Source organism: Hirundo rustica, chromosome 5, assembly GCF_015227805.2.
Source record: "Hirundo rustica isolate bHirRus1 chromosome 5, bHirRus1.pri.v3, whole genome shotgun sequence".
Taxonomy (NCBI): Eukaryota; Metazoa; Chordata; class Aves; order Passeriformes; family Hirundinidae; genus Hirundo; species Hirundo rustica.
In genome coordinates, this window is record NC_053454.1 from 1,153,783 (window position 1) to 1,172,482 (window position 18,700).

Sequence of the window (18,700 nt, forward strand, 5' to 3'; positions counted from 1 at the left end):
ACAGCCCAGGGACAGGCTGAGCCCTCTGGGGACAGCCCAGGGACGGGCTGAGCCCTCTGGGGACAACGCGGGGACAGCCCAGGGACGGGCTGAGCCCTCCAGGGACAGCCCAGGGACGGGCTGAGCCCTCTGGGGACAGACAGCTCTGGGGACAGGACGGGATCGGCAACAACCTCAGCCCTTTATTGGGGTCTGGGCACCGACAGGGCCCAGGGACAGCCCCACGGAGGTGACACGGCTCGGGGACAGCCCCAGGCAGCCCAAGGTCCAGCACGGGGTTGGAAGTTCCACTGTGTAAGGCACAGCACAGTCCGGCGGCCAGAGGGACTCACGCAGGTCCCCCGGGGCTCTGACCCGTCCCCAGTGGCCGCTGTGGCCCAGGACACGGCTGAGTGGCCGCTGCTGGCTCCTGCCTGTCCGTCAGTCTGTCAGTCCTGTGCTGACTGAGCTCTGCTCCCTAATCCTCCTCTGAGTCCCGAGCCGCTGCCTTCTTCTTCTTCTTCTTTTTCTTCTTTTTTTCCTCCTCTTCCTCCTGCTCGGGCTCCACCACGACTTTCCTTTTCTTCTTGGGCAGTGGCTCCTCCTCCTCCTCCTCCTCTTCCTCCACCCCGTTCTCCTCGGGCTCTGGCTCCGACTCCTCCGGCTGCTGCTTCTTCTTTTTCTTCTTCTTTTTGGCCCCCACGTCGTTCTCCTGTGGGGAGCCCCACATCAGCTCTGACCCCATCATCCCTCATGGGGCAGAGGGACCCCCCGGGCACCAGGGGCACCCAGGACAGGGCCAGGCCCCCCCCAAAAAGCGTCACCCCCATCCTCCCTCACCTCCGTCTCCATCACAGAGTTCTCCTCCGGCTCCTCGGCAGCCGCTGCCAGGGCCTCCAGCCGCCGCTTCTCCCGCTTCTTCCTCTTCTTCTCCTTCTTCTCCTGCCTCCTCTTCACCTCAGCCACCACCTCGCTGGCCTGGGGACGCGCGGGGCCGTGAGCCGGGCACGGGGCCGGGGTTTGTCCCCGCGCCCGGCACCGGTCGGATCAGACTCATTAAATCAGTCTTTGGCCTCCACAGCGGGTCAGGATGGCACGGTGACATCACCTCCGACACGGGCCCTCGCCTGCATCTTCATCCCCCCAGCTCATCCTCATCCCACCCAGCACTTCATCACCTCCATCATCTTCACCCCCCCCAGCAGCTCACCTTCATCATCTTCATCCCCCCCAGCACTTTATCACCTTCATCATCTTCGTTCCCTCAGCACCTCAGCATCATCGCCTTCATCCCCTCAGGACCTCACCTGCATCTTCATCCTCCCAGCTCATCTTCATCCCACCCAGCACTTCATCACCTCCATCATCTTCATCCCCCCCCAGCAGCTCACCTTCATCATTTTCAGCACCCCCAGCACTTCATCACCTTCATCCTCCCCAGCACCTCAGCATCTTCACCATCTTCATCCCCTCCCCAGCATCTCACCTTCGTTATCTCCATCATCTTCATCCCCCCCCAGGAGCTCACCTTCTTCACCTCCTCCATCATCCCAGCACCTTCACTGCCTCCAGCACCTCCCACTCACCCCCTTCATCCCCCCAGACCTCCCCTCCATCATCTTCATCACCCCAACACTCCCACCATTCTCACCTCAGCGCTTCACCTCCTCCACCTTTCCAGCACCTCACCTGCATCTTTACCCTCACCACTCCCCTTCATCCCTCAGCATCCCCTCCTCCTCCTCCTCCTCCTCCTCCTCACCTCCACCACGGCCTCCTTCATCACCTCCAGGTTCTTGCGGGGCGGCTCCCCGGTCTCGTAGAAGGCCAAGCGCTCCTCCACCTGCTCCCGCAGCTTGTCCCCAAAGACACTGGTGGGGACCTCTGCAGGGAGGGGACGCGGGGTGCTCAGCACTCACCCTGCCCCCCCAAACCCCTCGGGGTCCCTCCCGTGCTCTGCTCAGCCCAGAGGAGTCACCATTCACACGGGGTGAGATGCTGTTGACGAAAAATATTCCCATCACGGCAGAGCGGCCCCGAATCCCCCCGCGGCCGCTGTGGCCAGGTCTGTACCCCCCAGACCCCCGGGGGAGCCCCCTGAGCCCCCCCAGACCCCCGGGGCAGCCCCCGAGCCCACCTGAGAAGCAGTCGATGCGCGAGGCGATGGTGCACTTGTTGGCCAGGTAGCGCGAGATGCGCCCCTTGTTCTTGGCGGCCGCGCGCCCGATGAAGGTGGAGTGGAAGATGAGGCCGTACTTGGGGGTGTTCCCCCGCGTCTTCAGCGCCCTGCGAGGGGCCCGGGGGGTCGGGTCAGGACCCCCTGCACGCAGCCCCCGCCCCACGGCCAGCCCCCGCCCCACGGCCAGCCCCTCCCGGCCCCGCCGCGCCCCGGGGGTCGCTCAGAGCGGGGCCGGCCGCTCGCCCCCGGCGCCCCGCGCCCGCCGTCACCGCGACCCCGACGGCGGTACCTGAACAGCGCCTTCTCGGCGCCCAGGATCTGCACCGTCGACGCCGGGTACTTGGCCAGGTTGGTCAGGCTGCCGGCGTGCGAGATGAGGCGGGCGCCCACCTGGGGGACGGCACCGGGGTCACGGGCGGCCCCGAAGCCCCCGAGGGCGCGCGGGGTCACCGCCGGGCCGCGGATCAGCAGCGGAAGCGTCAGCAGCGCGGCTCAGTGGATTGACAGATTCACTCTGACATCATCTCCGCGCCCGGGGAGGTGACACGGGGGGCACCGGGGACACTCACCACCTCCCCGATGAGGGCCGACAGGCTGGGAGCCACCTGGCTCATCTTGGAGCGCAGGTACTCCTGCAGCCCCTTGCGGTAGTCGGAGAGCGAGATGACGCGGCGCGAGAAGCTCTCGATGTTGATGAGGTCCAGCGGGGAGATGTCCATCCCTGCGGGGCGGCACGGGATGAGCGGCGGCACTGACCACCCGGCCAGGCCCCCCCCGGAGCCCCTGCTCACCCATGGAGGAGCGGGAGGCCTCCAGGATGGCCTGGGCCTTGGCGCTGTCCATGACGATCTCCTCCAGCCCTTCCAGGCTCTCCTCGCTCAGCTCGCGGCGGTTCCCGATGAATTTGGCCACCCGGCAGTACGTGGAGTTCTCGGGGACGATCTTGATCAGCTCGGGGAAGTGATACCCGTACCACTCCCTGCGGGGACAGCGACACGGTCGCTGCGGACGCCCCAACCCCGCCGGGGCCCCGCGTGTCCCCAGATGTCCCCCCTGGTCCGTGCCGTGGCCCTGCGGCCCGGCCACGGCCCTCGGGGAGCTGCTGTCCCTCCCCGGTCTGTACAGGCGGCCGGAGCAGCGACAGCCGCCTGCGGTAAGCAAGGGGAGGGGGGACCCCAAACCCTCTAAACCCCCCCAAAATGCGTCCCCACTGACCGGACACGCATGGAGAAGGTGTTGATGTCCTTGTCCAGCTGGTCCAGCAGGCTGATGGACTGGATGATCATGTTGTCCACCCGGTGCACGTTGAATTTCACCTTGGCCCGGGAGTAGCTGTGGCCGAGCCCCAGCTGGGCCTTGGCCGCCGACTGCGCCGTGAGGCCCCGGACCAGCGCCGGGAAGTGCAGCCGGATCCCTGCGGGGACAGGGAGGTCACCGGGGGGACAGCGGTGACACCACACGGACACTGAGCTGCCACCACCGGCGGCCCCAAGGACACTTCACACAACAACGCCGCCGGGTCCCCCCCGCTCCTCATCCCCCGCAGATGAACCCCGACCGAGCCGGGACCGCACCGAGATGTCCCCGGTCCCCTCTGCCCCCGCTCACCGCGCATGAGCTCGGCCACGACGCCGCCGGTCTGGCACTGCACCCCCAGCTCCTCCAGCACGGCCGCGCCCATCTTGGCATCGCCCACCCCCAGCACCACCTTCTTCCTCTTGGGCGGCAGCGCCGTGTCCAGCAGCAGCCGCAGGTCCTCGTGCAGGACTCCTGCGGGACACCGAGGGGTCAGGGCGGGCCCGGGGGTCCCGGTGCCCGGGCTGGGGAGGGTCCCGGTGCCCCGGCCCCGCGCTCACCCTCGGACACGGCGTTCATGTTCTCCAGCGCGCTCTGCGCCGAGCGGAACGGCGAGAACGCCACCAGCTTCACCACGTTGTGGAACTTGCCCAGCGTCAAGACGCTCTCCTCCACCTGCGGGGGGGCTCCGGTCACCGGGATCGACCCTTCCTGGAACACCCCGGCCCTCCCCGCCGGTCCCGGTGCGTCCCCTCCTCCCCGATCCCCGCTCCCAGCCTCCCCCCGATTCCCGGTGCCGTACCTGCGGCAGCAGCAGGCCGATCTCCTCCACCTCTCGCACGGCGAACAGCGCGTACCCGGCCGCATGTTCGAACAGCACGTGCAGCAGCACCTGCGGCACCGAGGGCTCCGCTCACCGGGGGCGGCACCGCGGCCGCGCTCCCGCCCATCCCCGCGCCCGCCGCCACACCGGAGCGCCCGGCGCGGCCCGATGCGGCTCCCCCGGCCTCCCTCCGGTGCCGGCCCGGCTCGATGCGGTCGGAGGGGGCTCCTGGGCCCTCTCCGACTCCCGATGGCGCCGGATGCGGCCCGGGCCCGGCCCTCACTCACCATCGTCCTCCCGCCGCCGCCGCCGCCCGGAACTGACGCCGCATTCCCGCCGGAACTCCGCCTCCTCACCCCTCCGCCAATCAGCGCCCACCGCCCCGAGCCCTCCGCCAATCGCCGAGGGCCCGCCCCGCTGCCAATCAGGCAGAGGAGAGCGGCTGATCCCCGCCCCCTGGGCAGCGCCTGCCAATCAGAGCCGGGAGGGGGCGTGTCCTCCCGCCTTTTCCTGCGCGCCGGCCAATGGCAGCCGCGCGCGCGCCGCGGTCCCGCCCCCTCCGCGCTGTTCTCCGCGCGCGCGGCCGCACGTGGCGGGAGCCGCCATCCCGCAATGTCCCCTCGGTGCCATCCCGGGACCCCCCCATGGCCCCCGGCCGCTGCCGGGACCCCCCCAGAGCGCTCCCGACCCCTCCCGGGACCCCCCCAGAGCGCTCCCGACCCCTCCCGGGGGCGCCCAGAGCTCTCCCGACCTCTCCTGGGGACCCTCAGCGCCCTCCCAAGTGTCCCCCTGGTCCCAGCCGGGACCCCCCAGTGTCTCCCGGCGCCATCCCAGCATCCCAGTGTCCCCGCGCTTCCATCCCGGGGCTCTCTGTGACTCCCGGGGTGCTCCCAGTCCCCTCCCGGGGCTCTCTGTGACTCCCGGGGCGCTCCCAGTCCCCTCCCGGGGCGCTCCCAGTCCCCTCCCGGGGCTCTCTGTGACTCCCGGGGTGCTCCCAGTCCCCTCCCGGGACTCCCAGCGCCCCTCTCGGGTCCCTCCTGTGAACCCCCCGCTCCCCTTTCTGCTCCCCACCCGAAGCCCCCGGTGTCCCCCGCGCTGTCCCCTCCGCCGGTGCCCAGCTCCAGGCGCAGGAAGCACATCCAGGGAGCGTTTATTGGATGCCAGGAGCACGGTGGGGGCTGTAGTGTCCGAGAGCAGCGCGGGGATGGTTCCGGATCCCCCCGTGGGGAAGCGGCTCCGGCTCCCACCCGCGAGCGGGGCCGGGATAGCGGGGGGAAGCGGAGATTCCCAAGGGTGGGGACGGCGGGGTTGGGGTCCCTCGGGGGGTCGGCTCAGGCGACGAAGTGCTGGCGGAGGTGCTGGAGCAGGTCGGGGGTGAGCAGCACCCGGTGCGCCTGGCCGTGCCCCGGGGCGCACGGGATCGTCACCCGCCCGCACAGCGCCGGGCCCTGCGCCTGCTCCTGCTTGGCCTGCGGGGACAGCGCCGCGCTCGCAGTGTCCCCGGGCCACCCCCGCCTCTCCTGGGGGAGCCCCGGCCCCGCCACGGTGTCCCCAAGGGATCCCCGGATGGGACTGTGGGTCACGGGGTGCTGGGGTGGAACAGGGGGTGCTCACCCGCCGGATCCCTCGGGAATGGGGGTCCCTCGGGATTGGGGTCTGTCAGAGCACGGGGTCCCATGAAATTGGGGATCAGGAGTCCCTTGGGATTAATTGGGGCTTCTCAGGAATGGGAGTTTCTTGGGAATGGGGTCCTTTGGAATTGGGGGGACCTCAGGAATGGGGGATTTTTTGTGACTGGCATCTCTTGGAATCGGGGTTCCCTCAGGAATGGGGGTCCCTGGAGATTGGGGGACTCCTTTGGGATTGGGGATTCCTCAGGAATGGGGTCCCCCATGACTGAGGATTTCTCGGGATTGGGGTCTCTCAGGATTGGGGACTCCTTGGGATTGGGGTCCCACATGACTGAGGATTTCTCGGGAATGGGGTTCCTCAGGATTGGGGATTTGTCGGGATTGGGGTCCCCCATGATTGGGGATTCCTCAGGATTGGGGGTCCCTGGGGATCGGGGTCTCACCTTCAGGAAGGAAGAGGACGGGAAGGTGCCGAAGGTAGTGGAGACGCCGGCGCCCGGCTGCTGCTGGACCATCTCCCTCAGCGTGTCGTCCTGGGGGGCACGGCAAGGTCACCCCAAAACCCACCCCGTGGGGACCCCCGTCACCCCCCAGAGCCCCTCAGCCACCCCAGGGAGCCCCTGCCCGCCCTGGGCACACGGCAGCGGGGTCAAACCCGGCTGTTCTGGGAGGAGAACGGGAATGGGAACGGGCAGCACCTTGTCCCCTCACTGCCACCAGGCGCCACCAGCCCCAGCCTCGGGGTCTGCAGGGCTGGGCTGGGGGTGCCACCAGGTCCCCCCACCCCGGGGGAAGACCCTTCCTCACCTTCAGGGCGTCGATGGAGTTCTTGAGGGCGCAGAGCCGGGCTGTCTGCTCCAGCAGCCGCGCCGACGAGCTCCTCGCTGCGGGAAACGGGAAGGGAGGGATGGGCCGTGGGGGACACGGACACAGCCGAGCTGCTGTGACCTCCTCAGCTTGGTACCGGCTGGGTTTGACCTCCTCAGCTTGGTACCGGCTGGGTTTGATCTCCTCAGGTTGGTACCGGGGGAGTTTTGGGGGTTTGATCTCCTCAGCTTGGTACCAGATTGGTTTTGGGGTGTTTAATCCCCTCAGGTTGGTACTGGGTGGGTTTTGGGGAGTTTCAACTCCTCAGGTGGTACCAGGGGGTTTGGCGAGTTTTGATCTCCTCAGCTTGGTACTAGCTGGGTTTGATCTCCTCAGGTTGGTACCAGGGGGTTTTGAGGGGGTTTGATCTCCTCAGGTGGTACCAGGGGGGTTGGGGAATTTTAACCTCCTCAGGACAGTACCAGATGGGTTTTGGGTGTTTGATCTCCTCAGCTTGGTACCAGGTGGGTTTTGGGGAGTTTTTACCTCCTCAGATTGGTACCAGATGGGTTTTGGGGGGTTTTACCTCCTCAGGTTGGTACTGGGTGCGTTTGGGGGGAGTTGGATCTCTTCAGGTTGGTACCGGCTGGGTTTGATCTCCTCAGGTGGTACCAGATTGGTTTTGGGGTGTTTAATCTCCTCAGGTTGGTACCGGGGGTTTTGAGGGGGTTTGATCTCCTCAGGTTGGTACCAGGGGGTTTTGAGGGGCTTTGATCTCCTCAGGTTGGTACCAGATTGGTTTTGGGGTGTTTAATCTCCTCAGGTTGGTACCAGGTGGTTTCAGGGGGGTTGATCTCCTCAGGTTGGTACCAGCTGGGTTTTGGGGTGTTTAATCTCCTCAGGTTGGTACCAGGGGGTTTTGAGGGGGTTTGATCTCCTCAGGTTGGTACCAGCTGGGTTTTGGGGTGTTTAATCTCCTCAGGTTGGTACCAGGGGGTTTTGAGGGGGTTTGATCTCCTCAGGTTGGTACCAGGGGGTTTTGAGGGGGTTTGATCTCCTCAGGTTGGTACCAGGGGGTTTTGAGGGGGTTTGATCTGCTCAGGTTGGTACCGGGGGTTTTGAGGGGGGTTTGATCTCCTCAGGTTGGTACCAGGGGGTTTGATCTCCTCAGGTTGGTACCAGCTGGGTTTTGGGGTGTTTAATCTCCTCAGGTTGGTACCAGGGGGTTTGAGGGGGTTTGATCTCCTCAGGTTGGTACCAGGTGGGTTGGGGAAGGTTTGACCTCCTCGGATTAGTACCAGGCAGGTTTCAGGGCTTTGGGGGCTGCCCAGCAGGGAGAGGCTGAGCCACGTCCCCAACACACCGATGGCGCTGTGGGGACACAGGGCTGTCCCCTCAACCCAAACACCCCAAACCTGCCCCCAGAGCAGAGCCCTCACCCCGCAGCGCGCGCGCCAGCGCAGAGGCGCCACGACCCCCTTGGCAATCCCGAGGAATTTCGCGCAGGACCTACGGGATTTGCTCTGCCTCATGTCCACCACCTTGGCGTTGGCGCTGAGCTGGTAGAGGGTCTCCAGGAGCTGCGTGGTCTGGCGGTAGAGGCTCTGCGTGGGCAGCCCCTCGCCCGGCCGGTCGCGGGCCACGGCCACCCGCGGCACCTGCAGCGGCGCCAGGCTGGCCAGCTCCATCTTCATCCGGGCGCCCTGGGAACCGCGGGGAAAGCCGGGTTAGGGACGCGGGGAACGGGAAAAGGCAGCGGGGAGGAGAGGCCGGATGGGAAAGGGGGCGAGAGCGGAAAAGCAGGGGGTGAAAGGCAGGGGTGGGAGCGGGGACGGTCCCAGGGAAGCGCTGGGACACCCGTGGGAGTGACACGGGGCCTGCACGTGGGGCTGGTTGGATTTGGGAGCTGTTAATGAGCTGCTCCGTTCCGTCCATCGATTAATGTCCGTGGCAAGAGTTGGCTGATTGGATCATTTGCTGCTGTGCCCCCGTGGGGTGTGCGTTGATCAATCAATTAATTAATTGATCAATCGGGTTCGGTGGTGTCTGGGCTGAGGGGACCAGGGCTGGCAGGGGCATCACCAGCACCCCCAGTTCCACTGGCATTCCCAGGGATCCCACAGGGATCACATCCCATCAGGATCACAACACAGGGAGACCACATCCCACAGGGATCACATCCCACAGGGATCACATCTCATGGAGATCCCATCCCACATGGGTCATGTCTCACATGGATCCCATCCGACATGGGTCACATCTCACAGGGATCACATCCCACACAGATCTTATCCCACATGGATCACACCCCATCAGGATCACAACACAGGGAGACCACATGCCATATGGATCCCATCCCACAGGGATCACATCCCATACAGATCTTATCCCACATGGATCACATCCCATCAGGATCATAACACACAGATTCCATCCCACAGAGATTCCATCCCAAGGGGATCACGTCTCACAGGGATCACATCCCATGGAGATCCCATCCTACACAGATCCCATCCCACACGGATCCCATCCCATATGGATAATATCTCACAGGGATCCCATCCCACAGGGATCTCATCCCACACAGATCCCATCCCACACGGATCACATCCCGTATGGGTAATATCTCGCAGGGATCCCATCCCACAGGGATCTAATCCCACACAGATCCCATCCTACAGGGATCTCATCACACAGATCCCACATGGATCACATCCCGTATGGGTAATATCTCGCAGGGATCCCATCCTACACAGATCCCATCCCATATGGATCCCATCCCACACAGATCCCATCCCACACGGATCCCACCCCGTTCCCCCCCGACCTTGAGCAGGTTGTTCTCGTTCTTGAGGTGTTTCAGGGAGAGCTGCAGGGCGTCGATCTGCTGGAGCAGGAGGGGTGAATCCTTCACCTGGACGGGTCCGGAGCCGCCTCCCGGCACCTGCCCGGCGCCGACACCTGCGCGGGGGCACCCACGTCAGCCGTGGCACGGGGACACGGCGTGCTGGCACCAACAGCTCTGTCCCACCAGCTCCCAGTGCCCCTTCCCAAGCCTCTCCGGGTGGGGGTCACCCCGCTCTGCATCCGTGTCCCATGCTCGTGCCTCCCTTCCCGACCAGGGCCCGCAGCATCCCAGCAGGACCCGGATCCTCGCCCGGCTCCCAAACGGAGCCGTGTCCCGGGGTTTGGGTGTCCTGGGATTTCATTCCCCCCCCATGCACCGGGGGCTGCATGCGGGGTGCGTCCGTACCTCGCTGCTGTTCCTCTGCAGCACAGGGAGAGGGGCCGGGAGAGACAAGAAAAACCAGGATTAAAGCCCCGGATTGGGCGGGAGAGGAGCTGTGGCTGGAGCAGCTCCGGGCTCCCACGGCCACATCTGGGATTGACCCCATTCCCAGCAGCTGGGAGCGCCCCAAGCAGGACCCCTGCGGTGCTCCCAGCTCACAGCCGGAGGTTCGGCACCGAGCTCCCGGGCTGCTCCCGCTCCTTTGGGAGTGAGAACGCGCCGGCAACGTTCCTGGAAGCCAGGACTGGGGGAATGTGGGACGGGCTGTGGCTCCACGAGAGCCAGGAGGTGCCGTGGGAGCAGCACTTTCCCAAATTCCCGGTCACACGTCGTCCCTGGAGCTCCTGCGGCAGGAGGACAGCCCAGCGGTGTCCGGGACACCGGTCACTCACCTCCGGCGATGCCGGACACGATGGAGGCCACGCCCGAGGCTGGGGCTCCCCGCAGCCCCTCAATCGTCCTCTTGGACTGGTTGTTGAGGCGTTGCTTCAGCTCCACCTTCTCCGACTCCAGCTGGTCAATGTCAGCCTGGAGAGCGTCCATGGTCTCCTCAAACTCCCTGGGAGGAGCACACGGAGCGATGCGTGAGGCCAGGGATGCCGCTCGTCCAGGATCCCTGTGTCCTGTCCCTCCATCCCTTGTCCCAGTCCCTCTCCAGCTCTCCTGGAGCCCCTTTAGGCTCTGGAGAGGGCTCTGAGCTCTCCCTGGAGCCTCCCCTTCTCCAGAGGAACATTCCCAGCCTGGCTCCAAGGCAGAGGGAATCCAGCTCTTGGAGCAGCTCCATGGCTTCCTCTGGGTGAGCTCTACCAGCTCCACAGCCCCAAACTCACTTCTCCTTCTTCTTGAGCAGCGTCTGGGTCTCATCCAGCTTGGTCTGGATCTTCTCCACGCGGTCATCCGCGTCCTTGGACGCGCTGTCCAGCTTCTTCTCCAGCAGGCTGAGCCGCACGTTGGCCTCGCTGAGCTCCTCGCCCTGGGGCGGCAGGGACGCAATCAGGGAGCCCCAGGGAGCCGGGGGAGCCCCCAAAACGCCGGCACCCGCGGCTGGAACCCGGAACAGCTCCCAGCTCCCGCCCCGCGCACCCCGGAGCACGGTGGGGGCGAGATCCGCATGGCAGCACCTCCCTGCCCACGGGAAAAACGTCCCCAGGAGAGCTGGATGGGGCTTGGGAGCGGCATCTCCGTGGGGAGGAAGTCACCAGGAGCGTGGAGGTGAACCCCACAGCAGCCAGGATGGGTGAGGGACAGGCAGGGATCAATGAGGGAAAGGCAGGGATGGGTGAAGGACGGGCAGGGATGGGTGAGGAGGAGCCAGGAAGGCAGGCATCACTGAGGAACACCTCACCTTGATCTTGAGGGACTTCTTCAGCTCCTTGATGACCGTCTCCCTGTCCTCCAGCTTCAGCCCCAGCCCCTCGGCATCCGTGATCTCCGCCCGGAGCGCGGCCGCCCGGAGCTCCGCTGGCGGCGTGGGCTGGACCGGCGGGGACAATCGGGATTTTAGGAAGAATCCCAGACGCTGCAGCTGCCCAGCTCCCCGTCCCGCTCACCCAGAGCCTCCCGGGTGACAGAGCAGAGCCCAACCCACCTTGCTCTGCGGGCGGTCGGCGTCGTACTCGCCCTCCTGCATGGCCGTGGCCATCTTGTTCATGGTGGCCATGAGGATGCTGCAGGACTGGCGCAGGCACTCGTAGGGATTGATGCCCTGGGAGCCGTAAATCTGGGAAGGACGGGAAGGGCGTGGGTGGTGGCCCTGGGCCAGGCTGGCAGCCCCTGACCCACAGCCCACAGCTGGTGTTTCCCTTTGAGGGTTAAGGATGTTCCCCGGATGGTTGAAGATGTTCCTCTGACGGTTAAAGATGTTCCTCTGGTATTTAGGGATGTTCCGGTGGTATTTAAGGATGTTCCTGTAACGTTTAAGATGTCCCTCTGATATTTAAGGGTGTTCCTCTGATATTTAAGGGCGTTTATCTGATATTTAAGGATGTTCTTCTGGTGTTTAAGGGTGTTCCTGTAATTATTAAGATGTCCCTCTGGCATTTATGGATGTTCCTCTGATATTTATGGATGTTCCTCTGATATTTATGGATGTTCCTCTGGTATTTAAGGATGTTCCTCTGATATTTAGGGATGTCCCTCTGGTATTTAAGGATGTTCCTATAGTATTTAAGGATGTTCCTCTGGTATTTAAGGATGTTCCTCTGATATTTATGGATGTTCCTATGGTATTTAAGGATGTTCCTCTGATATTTATGGATGTTCCTATGGTATTTAAGGATGTTCCTCTGATATTTAAGGATTTTTATCTGATATTTATGGATGTTCCTCTGGTATTTAAGGATGTTCCTATAGTATTTAAGGGTGTTTCTCTGATATTTATGGATGTTCCTCTGGTATTTAAGGATGTTCCTCTGGTATTTATGGATGTTCCTATGGTATTTAAGGATGTTCCTCTGATATTTAGGGATGTCCCTCTGGTATTTAAGGATGTTCCTATAGTATTTATGGATGTTCCTCTGGTATTTAAGGGTGTTCCTCTGGTATTTAAGGATGTTCCTCTGGTATTTATGGATGTTCCTATGGTATTTAAGGATGTTCCTCTGGTATTTAAGGGTGTTCCTCTGGTGTCTAAGGGTGTTCCTGTGATGTTTAAGATGTCCCTCTGGTGTTTAAAAGTGTCCCTCTGGTGTTCGAGATGTCCTTTTGATGGTTAAGAATCGTCCTTAAAATCCACCCAACAAACACAAAACCTCCACATCCATTGACAAATCCAACCAACAAAACGCAAAAAAATTCCACACGCGAAAATCGAAGGAACACCCAAGGGAAGTGGAGGATCTACACAAACCCCACCCTCGTCCCTTCACCACCGTTACGCCAAAATCCGGAGACACCGCACCCATTGTGTCCAGGAAAAGAGATGGAAAAGGCTCTGGAGAGCTGAGGGGGCTCAGCCGGGAGAAAAGGAGGCTCAGGGGGGACCAGCTGGGAATGTGGGATGGGTGTTCCAGCTGGGAATGTGGGATGGGTGTTCCAGCTGGGAATGGTGGGTGTTCCAGCTGGGAATGTGGGATGGATGTTCCAGCTGGGAATGTGGGATGGATGTTCCAGGTGGGAATGTGGGATGGATGTTCCAGCTGGGAATGGTGGGACGGGTGTTCCAGCTGGGAATGTGGGATGGATGTTCCAGCTGGGAATGTGGGATGGGTGTTCCAGCTGGGAATGGTGGGTGTTCCAGCTGGGAATGTGGGATGGATGTTCCAGCTGGGAATGGTGGGTGTTCCAGCTGGGAATGTGGGATGGATGTTCCAGCTGGGAATGGTGGGTGTTCCAGCTGGGAATGTGGGATGGATGTTCCAGCTGGGAATGGTGGGTGTTCCAGCTGGGAATGTGGGATGGATGTTCCAGCTGGGAATGTGGGATGGATGTTCCAGCTGGGAATGTGGGATGGATATTCCAGCAGGGAATGGTGGGATGGGTGTTCCGTCTGGGAATGGTGGGATGGGTGTTCCAGCTGGGAATGGTGGGATGGATGTTCCAGCTGGGAATGGTGGGATGGATGTTCCAGCTGGGAATGGTGGGATGGGTGTTCCAGCTGGGAATGGTGGGATGGATGTTCCAGCTGGGAATGTGGGATGGGTGTTCCAGCTGGGAATGGTGGGATGGGTGTTCCAGCTGGGAATGGTGGGATGGATGTTCCAGCTGGGAATGTGGGATGGGTGTTCCAGCTGGGAATGGTGGGATGGATGTTCCAGCTGGGAATGGTGGGATGGATGTTCCAGCTGGGAATGTGGGATGGATGTTCCAGCTGGGAATGTGGGATGGATATTCCAGCAGGGAATGGTGGGATGGATGTTCCAGCTGGGAATGTGGGATGGGTGTTCCAGCTGGGAATGGTGGGATGGATGTTCCAGCTGGGAATGGTGGGATGGGTGTTCCAGCTGGGAATGTGGGATGGATGTTCCAGCTGGGAATGTGGGATGGATGTTCCAGCTGGGAATGGTGGGATGGATGTTCCAGCTGGGAATGGTGGGATGGGTGTTCCGTCTGGGAATGGTGGGATGGGTGTTCCAGCTGGGAATGGTGGGATGGGTGTTCCAGCTGGGAATGGTGGGATGGATGTTCCAGCTGGGAATGTGGGATGGGTGTTCCAGCTGGGAATGGTGGGATGGGTGTTCCAGCTGGGAATGGTGGGATGGGTGTTCCAGCTGGGAATGTGGGATGGATGTTCCAGCTGGGAATGGTGGGATGGGTGTTCCAGGTGGGAATGGTGGGATGGGTGTTCCAGCTGGGAATGGTGGGATGGATGTTCCACCTGGGAATGGTGGGATGGATGTTCCAGCTGGGAATGGTGGGATGGATGTTCCAGCTGGGAATGGTGGGATGGATGTCCCACTCAGGAATGTGGGATGGATGTTCCAGCTGGGAATGGTGGGATGGGTGTTCCAGCTGGGAATGGTGGGATGGGTGTTCCAGCTGGGAATGTGGGATGGGTGTTCCAGCTGGGAATGGTGGGATGGGTGTTCCAGCTGGGAATGGTGGGATGGATGTTCCAGCTGGGAATGGTGGGATGGGTGTTCCAGCTGGGAATGTGGGATGGATGTCCCACTCAGGAATGTGGGATGGATGTTCCAGCTGGGAATGGTGGGATGGGTGTTCCAGGTGGGAATGGTGGGATGGGTGTTCCAGCTGGGAATGGTGGGATGGATGTTCCACCTGGGAATGGTGGGATGGATGTTCCAGCTGGGAATGTGGGATGGATGTTCCAGGTGGGAATGTGGGATGGATGTTCCAGCTGGGAATGGTGGGATGGATGTTCCAGCTGGGAATGGTGGGATGGATGTCCCACTCAGGAATGTGGGATGGATGTTCCAGCTGGGAATGGTGGGATGGGTGTTCCAGCTGGGAATGGTGGGATGGGTGTTCCAGCTGGGAATGGTGGGATGGATGTTCCAGGTGGGAATGTGGGGTGGGTGTTCCAGCTGGGAATGGTGGGATGGATGTTCCAGCTGGGAATGTGGGGTGGGTGTTCCAGCTGGGAATGTGGGATGGATGTTCCAGCTGGGAATGGTGGGATGGATGTTCCAGGTGGGAATGGTGGGATGGGTGTTCCAGGTGGGAATGGTGGGATGGGTGTTCCAGGTGGGAATGGTGGGATGGATGTTCCAGCTGGGAATGGTGGGATGGATGTTCCAGCTGGGAATGTGGGATGGGTGTTCCAGCTGGGACTGTGGGATGGATGATCCAGCTGGGAATGGTGGGATGGATGATCCAGCTGGGAATGGTGGGACGGATGATCCAGCTGGGAATGGCGGGATGGATGTTCCAGGTGGGAATGGTGGGATGGATGTTCCAGCTGGGAATGGTGGGATGGGTGTTCCAGCAGGGAATGGTGGGATGGGTGTTCCAGCTGGGAATGTGGGATGGATGTTCCAGCTGGGAATGGTGGGATGGATGTTCCAGCAGGGAATGGTGGGATGGATGTTCCAGCAGGGAATGGTGGGATGGGTGTTCCAGCTGGGAATGGTGGGATGGATGTTCCAGCAGGGAATGGTGGGAAGGCTGTTCCACCCGGGAATGGTGGGATGGATGTTCCAGCTGGGAATGTGGACGGGTGCTCCCCCCGGGAATGTGGCGGATGTTCCACCTGGGAATGGTGGGAAGGCTGTTCCCTCCCGGAATGTGGGATGGATGTTCCCCCGGGAATGTGGGCAGATGTTCCAGGTGGGAATGTGGGCGGCTGTTCCCCCCGGGGAACGTGGTTGGCTGTTCCCCCTGGGAATGTGGGCAGATGCTCCCCCCAGGGAATGTGGACGGGTGCTCCCCCTGGGAATGTGGTCAGCTGTTCCCCCCGGGAATGTGGTCAGCTGTTCCCCCCGGGAATGTGGGCAGATGTTCCCCCCGGGAATGTGGGCGGCTGTCACCCCCAGGAATGTGGGTGGCTGTTCCCCCTGGGAATGTGGGTGGCTGTTCCCCCCGGGAATGTGGACGGGTGCTCCCCCCGGGAATGTGGTCAGTTGTTCCCCCCGGGAATGTGGGCGGATGTTCCCCCCGGGAATGTGGACGGGTGCTCCCCCAGGGAATGTGGTCAGCTGTTCCCCCCGGGAATGTGGGTGGATGTTCCCCCTGGGAATATGGTCGGCTGTTCCCCCAGGGAATGTGGGTGGCTGTTCCCCCCCGGGAACGTGGTTGGCTGTTCCCCCAGGGAATGTGGTCGGCTGTTCCCCCCCGGGAATGTGGTCGGCTGTTCCCCCTGGGAATGTGGTCGGCTGTTCCCCCCCGGGAATGTGGGTGGCTGTTCCCCCAGGGAATGTGGGCAGATGCTCCCCCCGGGAATGTGGTTGGCTGTTCCCCCAGGGAATGTGGGTGGCTGTTCCCCCCTGGGAATGTGGGTGGCTGTTCCCCCGGGAATGTGGGCGGCTGTTCCCCCCGGGAATGTGGTTGGCTGTTCCCCCAGGGAATGTGGGTGGCTGTTCCCCCCTGGGAATGTGGGTGGCTGTTCCCCCAGGGAATGTGGTCGGCTGTTCCACCCAGGAACGTGTGCGGGTGTCCCACCTGCTCGCTGACTTTGAAGGCCAGCTCCTCGAGGCGCGGGGCCGGCAGCCCCTCGTTCTCGGCCAGCGGCGCGATCAGCTGCGCCCCGGCCGCCGCCACCTCCTGCAGCACGGCCACCACCCACGTCAGGTGCTTCCGGCATTCCAGCAGCGTCTCCGACACCTGGCAGGGAAATCGGGATGAGCGGGGACGGCACGGACGCGTGGGCTCCGCACGCGCCCCGCGACGGTCGTGGGGACGGGGGGAATAACGGGAAGGTGGAGGAGAAGTGTCCTGGCTGTGAATCCAGGTGTCCATCCAAGATGGGGACACAAAATCCAGATCCCACATTGCGTGGCGTCCAGGGAAGGACTCCAGGAGCGGCTGAGGGAGCTGGGAAGGGGCTCAGCCTGGAGAAAAGGGGGATCAGGGGGAACCCATGGCTCTGCACAGCTCCTGACAGGAGAGGACAGCGGATTTGGGATCTGTCCTAGGGTAACTTTATGATGCTTGTATCCCCAATCGTCTGTTCTGTTTGTGCTGTGTATTGAGTCCTGTGCCTTTAAGACTGGTTCTAAGAGCAAGGAGAAGCGCGGAGTTTGTTTTGAGAAAACTGCCCGACTCCTCCACATTCTTCTGCGGACGGCGTGTCCGGCGGAGGCTTGGAGAGACTGCAGGACAGAGATCTTTTTGCTTTTAGTTAGTTTCAGCTAGCTAGGGCAGAGAAGTTCCCTGGACTGTTTTTTTTCCTTTTTCTTGGAACTGTTTAAACCTGCTCTGGACTGAAAACCCAGGGGAGCACTGGGGGCTGCACCTGCGGCCCACCGGGGCCTGGACCTCGGCATTTTCCAGCAGCGCCGGAGGGACTGGGACTGAGGAGAGACTGAGAGAGAGCCGAGCTACACCCACGGCAAGGACTTTCTCAATTTGCCATTTCACTCCAGAAGGAGAGGTTTTATTGTTTCATATCATTCGTTCTTTATACTTGTATGCACTTCATTTGTTTAGTAAAATAGTTTTTTCCACTTTTCTCCAAAGAGGTTTTTTTTACCGGACCGGTTGGAGGGAGGGGCCACTTGGGCTTGCTTCCTTAGAGGGATCCTCTACAAGGGTTTTCTCCCAAATTTGTCCCAAACCAGGACAGGATCTCATCCCAGGAGGAGAGGGAACGGCCTCAGGCTGTGCCAGGTTGGAAATTCCTCCTGGGAAAGGCTGTCCCGCCCTGGCACAGCTGCCCAGCTCAGGGAGAGTCCCCATCCCCGGGGGGATTTAACACCCACACGGATGTGGCGCGTGGGGACACGGCCAGCGGTGGCCTTAGCGGCGCTGGGGGGCTCGGGGATCTCCGAGGGATTTTCCAACCTGAACCGGTCCCCGATTCCGTGATCCCTGCTCGGCTCCCAGCACTCCCCACCGTCCCCGGGGCGTTTGCTGCTCCCGGTTTGTGCCCGAGGGCCGCCCCTGCCCCGCTCACCTGCGCTCCGAAGCCCAGGGCCGCGGGAATTCCCGGCGCGTCCGTGCCCGGCATGCGGCGCCGGATCTTCTTGCAGAACTGGCGGATGTCGCTGCAGGACGTCTCCAGGTCCTTGAGCAGGATGGCCAGGTCGGCAGCCTCCTGCCCGGCCTGGGGACACAGAGGGACATCAGGGGGACACGGGGACAGAGAGGGGAACAGCGACAGAGGGGCTCGGATCTCAGAGGGACATGGGGACACAGAGGGACCTTGGAGGGACAGAGACAGAGGGACCTTAGAGAGACACAAAGGGACCTCAGAGAGAGGGACCTTAGAGAGACATGGGGACACAAGAGGGACCTTGAAGGGACCTCAGAGAGACATGGGGGACGTGGAGGGACCTCAGAGGGACAGAGACAGAGGGACCTTAAAGAGACACAAAGGGACCTCAGAGAGAGGGACCTCAGAGAGACATGGGGACACAGAGGGACCTTGGAGGGACCTCAGAGAGACATGGGGACACAGAGGGACCTTGGAGGGACCTCAGAAGGTCACAGGGAGGGAGAGGGACATGGAGGGACCACAGAGGGACACAGAGACAGAGGGACATGGGGACACAGAGGGACCTTAGGCAGAGGGAGCTCTGACAGACGCAGGGACAGAGACGGAGCTCAGAGGGACATGAGGAGACACAGAGGGACACGGAGAC

General features: G+C 62.3%; 2 protein-coding genes and 2 non-coding genes across 10 annotated transcripts in view; all 4 read right to left on the reverse strand.

The window, feature by feature from the left end:
- Positions 1–162: 162 nt before the first annotated feature.
- Positions 163–4,620, reverse strand: NOP56 (NOP56 ribonucleoprotein). Its single transcript, XM_040063937.2, has 12 exons — positions 4,565–4,620; positions 4,257–4,346; positions 4,015–4,129; positions 3,767–3,928; positions 3,374–3,572; positions 2,950–3,137; positions 2,728–2,879; positions 2,448–2,548; positions 2,117–2,265; positions 1,742–1,863; positions 820–957; positions 163–691 (listed from the first exon to the last, which is right to left on the reverse strand). Exons 1-12 carry the CDS (start codon positions 4,565–4,567, stop codon positions 458–460), a joined length of 1,653 nt encoding a protein of 550 aa, XP_039919871.1. The 5' UTR covers positions 4,568–4,620; the 3' UTR covers positions 163–457.
- Positions 1,024–1,092, reverse strand: LOC120753582 (small nucleolar RNA SNORD57). Its single transcript, XR_005701169.1, has one exon. It is a non-coding gene; the product is annotated as a small nucleolar RNA SNORD57 (small nucleolar RNA).
- On the reverse strand, positions 1,936–2,008 carry LOC120753583 (small nucleolar RNA SNORD56). Its single transcript, XR_005701170.1, has one exon. It is a non-coding gene; the product is annotated as a small nucleolar RNA SNORD56 (small nucleolar RNA).
- Positions 4,621–5,410: 790 nt separating the features above from the next.
- The window catches only part of DCTN1 (dynactin subunit 1), a 60,083-nt gene continuing 46,793 nt past the window's right edge, over positions 5,411–18,700 (reverse strand). For 5 of the 7 annotated variants that reach the window (XM_040063749.1, XM_040063745.2, XM_040063748.2 and 2 more), the window contains 12 exons: positions 18,013–18,162; positions 16,560–16,721; positions 11,593–11,724; positions 11,350–11,478; positions 10,835–10,977; positions 10,397–10,563; positions 9,969–9,983; positions 9,543–9,676; positions 8,229–8,418; positions 6,716–6,792; positions 6,352–6,441; positions 5,411–5,746 (listed from right to left, as the gene is read on the reverse strand). In XM_040063749.1, the coding sequence (XP_039919683.1) occupies positions 5,609–5,746; positions 6,352–6,441; positions 6,716–6,792; positions 8,229–8,418; positions 9,543–9,676; positions 9,969–9,983; positions 10,397–10,563; positions 10,835–10,977; positions 11,350–11,478; positions 11,593–11,724; positions 16,560–16,721; positions 18,013–18,162 (1,527 nt within the window). In that variant the 3' untranslated portion in view covers positions 5,411–5,608. The remainder of the gene's footprint in view (positions 5,747–6,351; positions 6,442–6,715; positions 6,793–8,228; positions 8,419–9,542; positions 9,677–9,968; positions 9,984–10,396; positions 10,564–10,834; positions 10,978–11,349; positions 11,479–11,592; positions 11,725–16,559; positions 16,722–18,012; positions 18,163–18,700) is intronic. The other 2 variants (XM_040063746.2, XM_040063751.2) reach the window with 1 other exon arrangement.

What these genes read in the sequence shown, in the direction of transcription:
- NOP56 (XM_040063937.2), bottom strand. An exon ending in TCGGCCTGCTGCTGCCGCAG is followed by an intron (nt 4,130 to 4,256) that starts GTACGGCACCGG and finishes GCCCCCCCGCAG; the next exon opens with GTGGAGGAGAGCGTCTTGAC. An exon ending in ACTCTGTGATGGAGACGGAG is followed by an intron (nt 692 to 819) that starts GTGAGGGAGGAT and finishes GGCTCCCCACAG; the next exon opens with GAGAACGACGTGGGGGCCAA.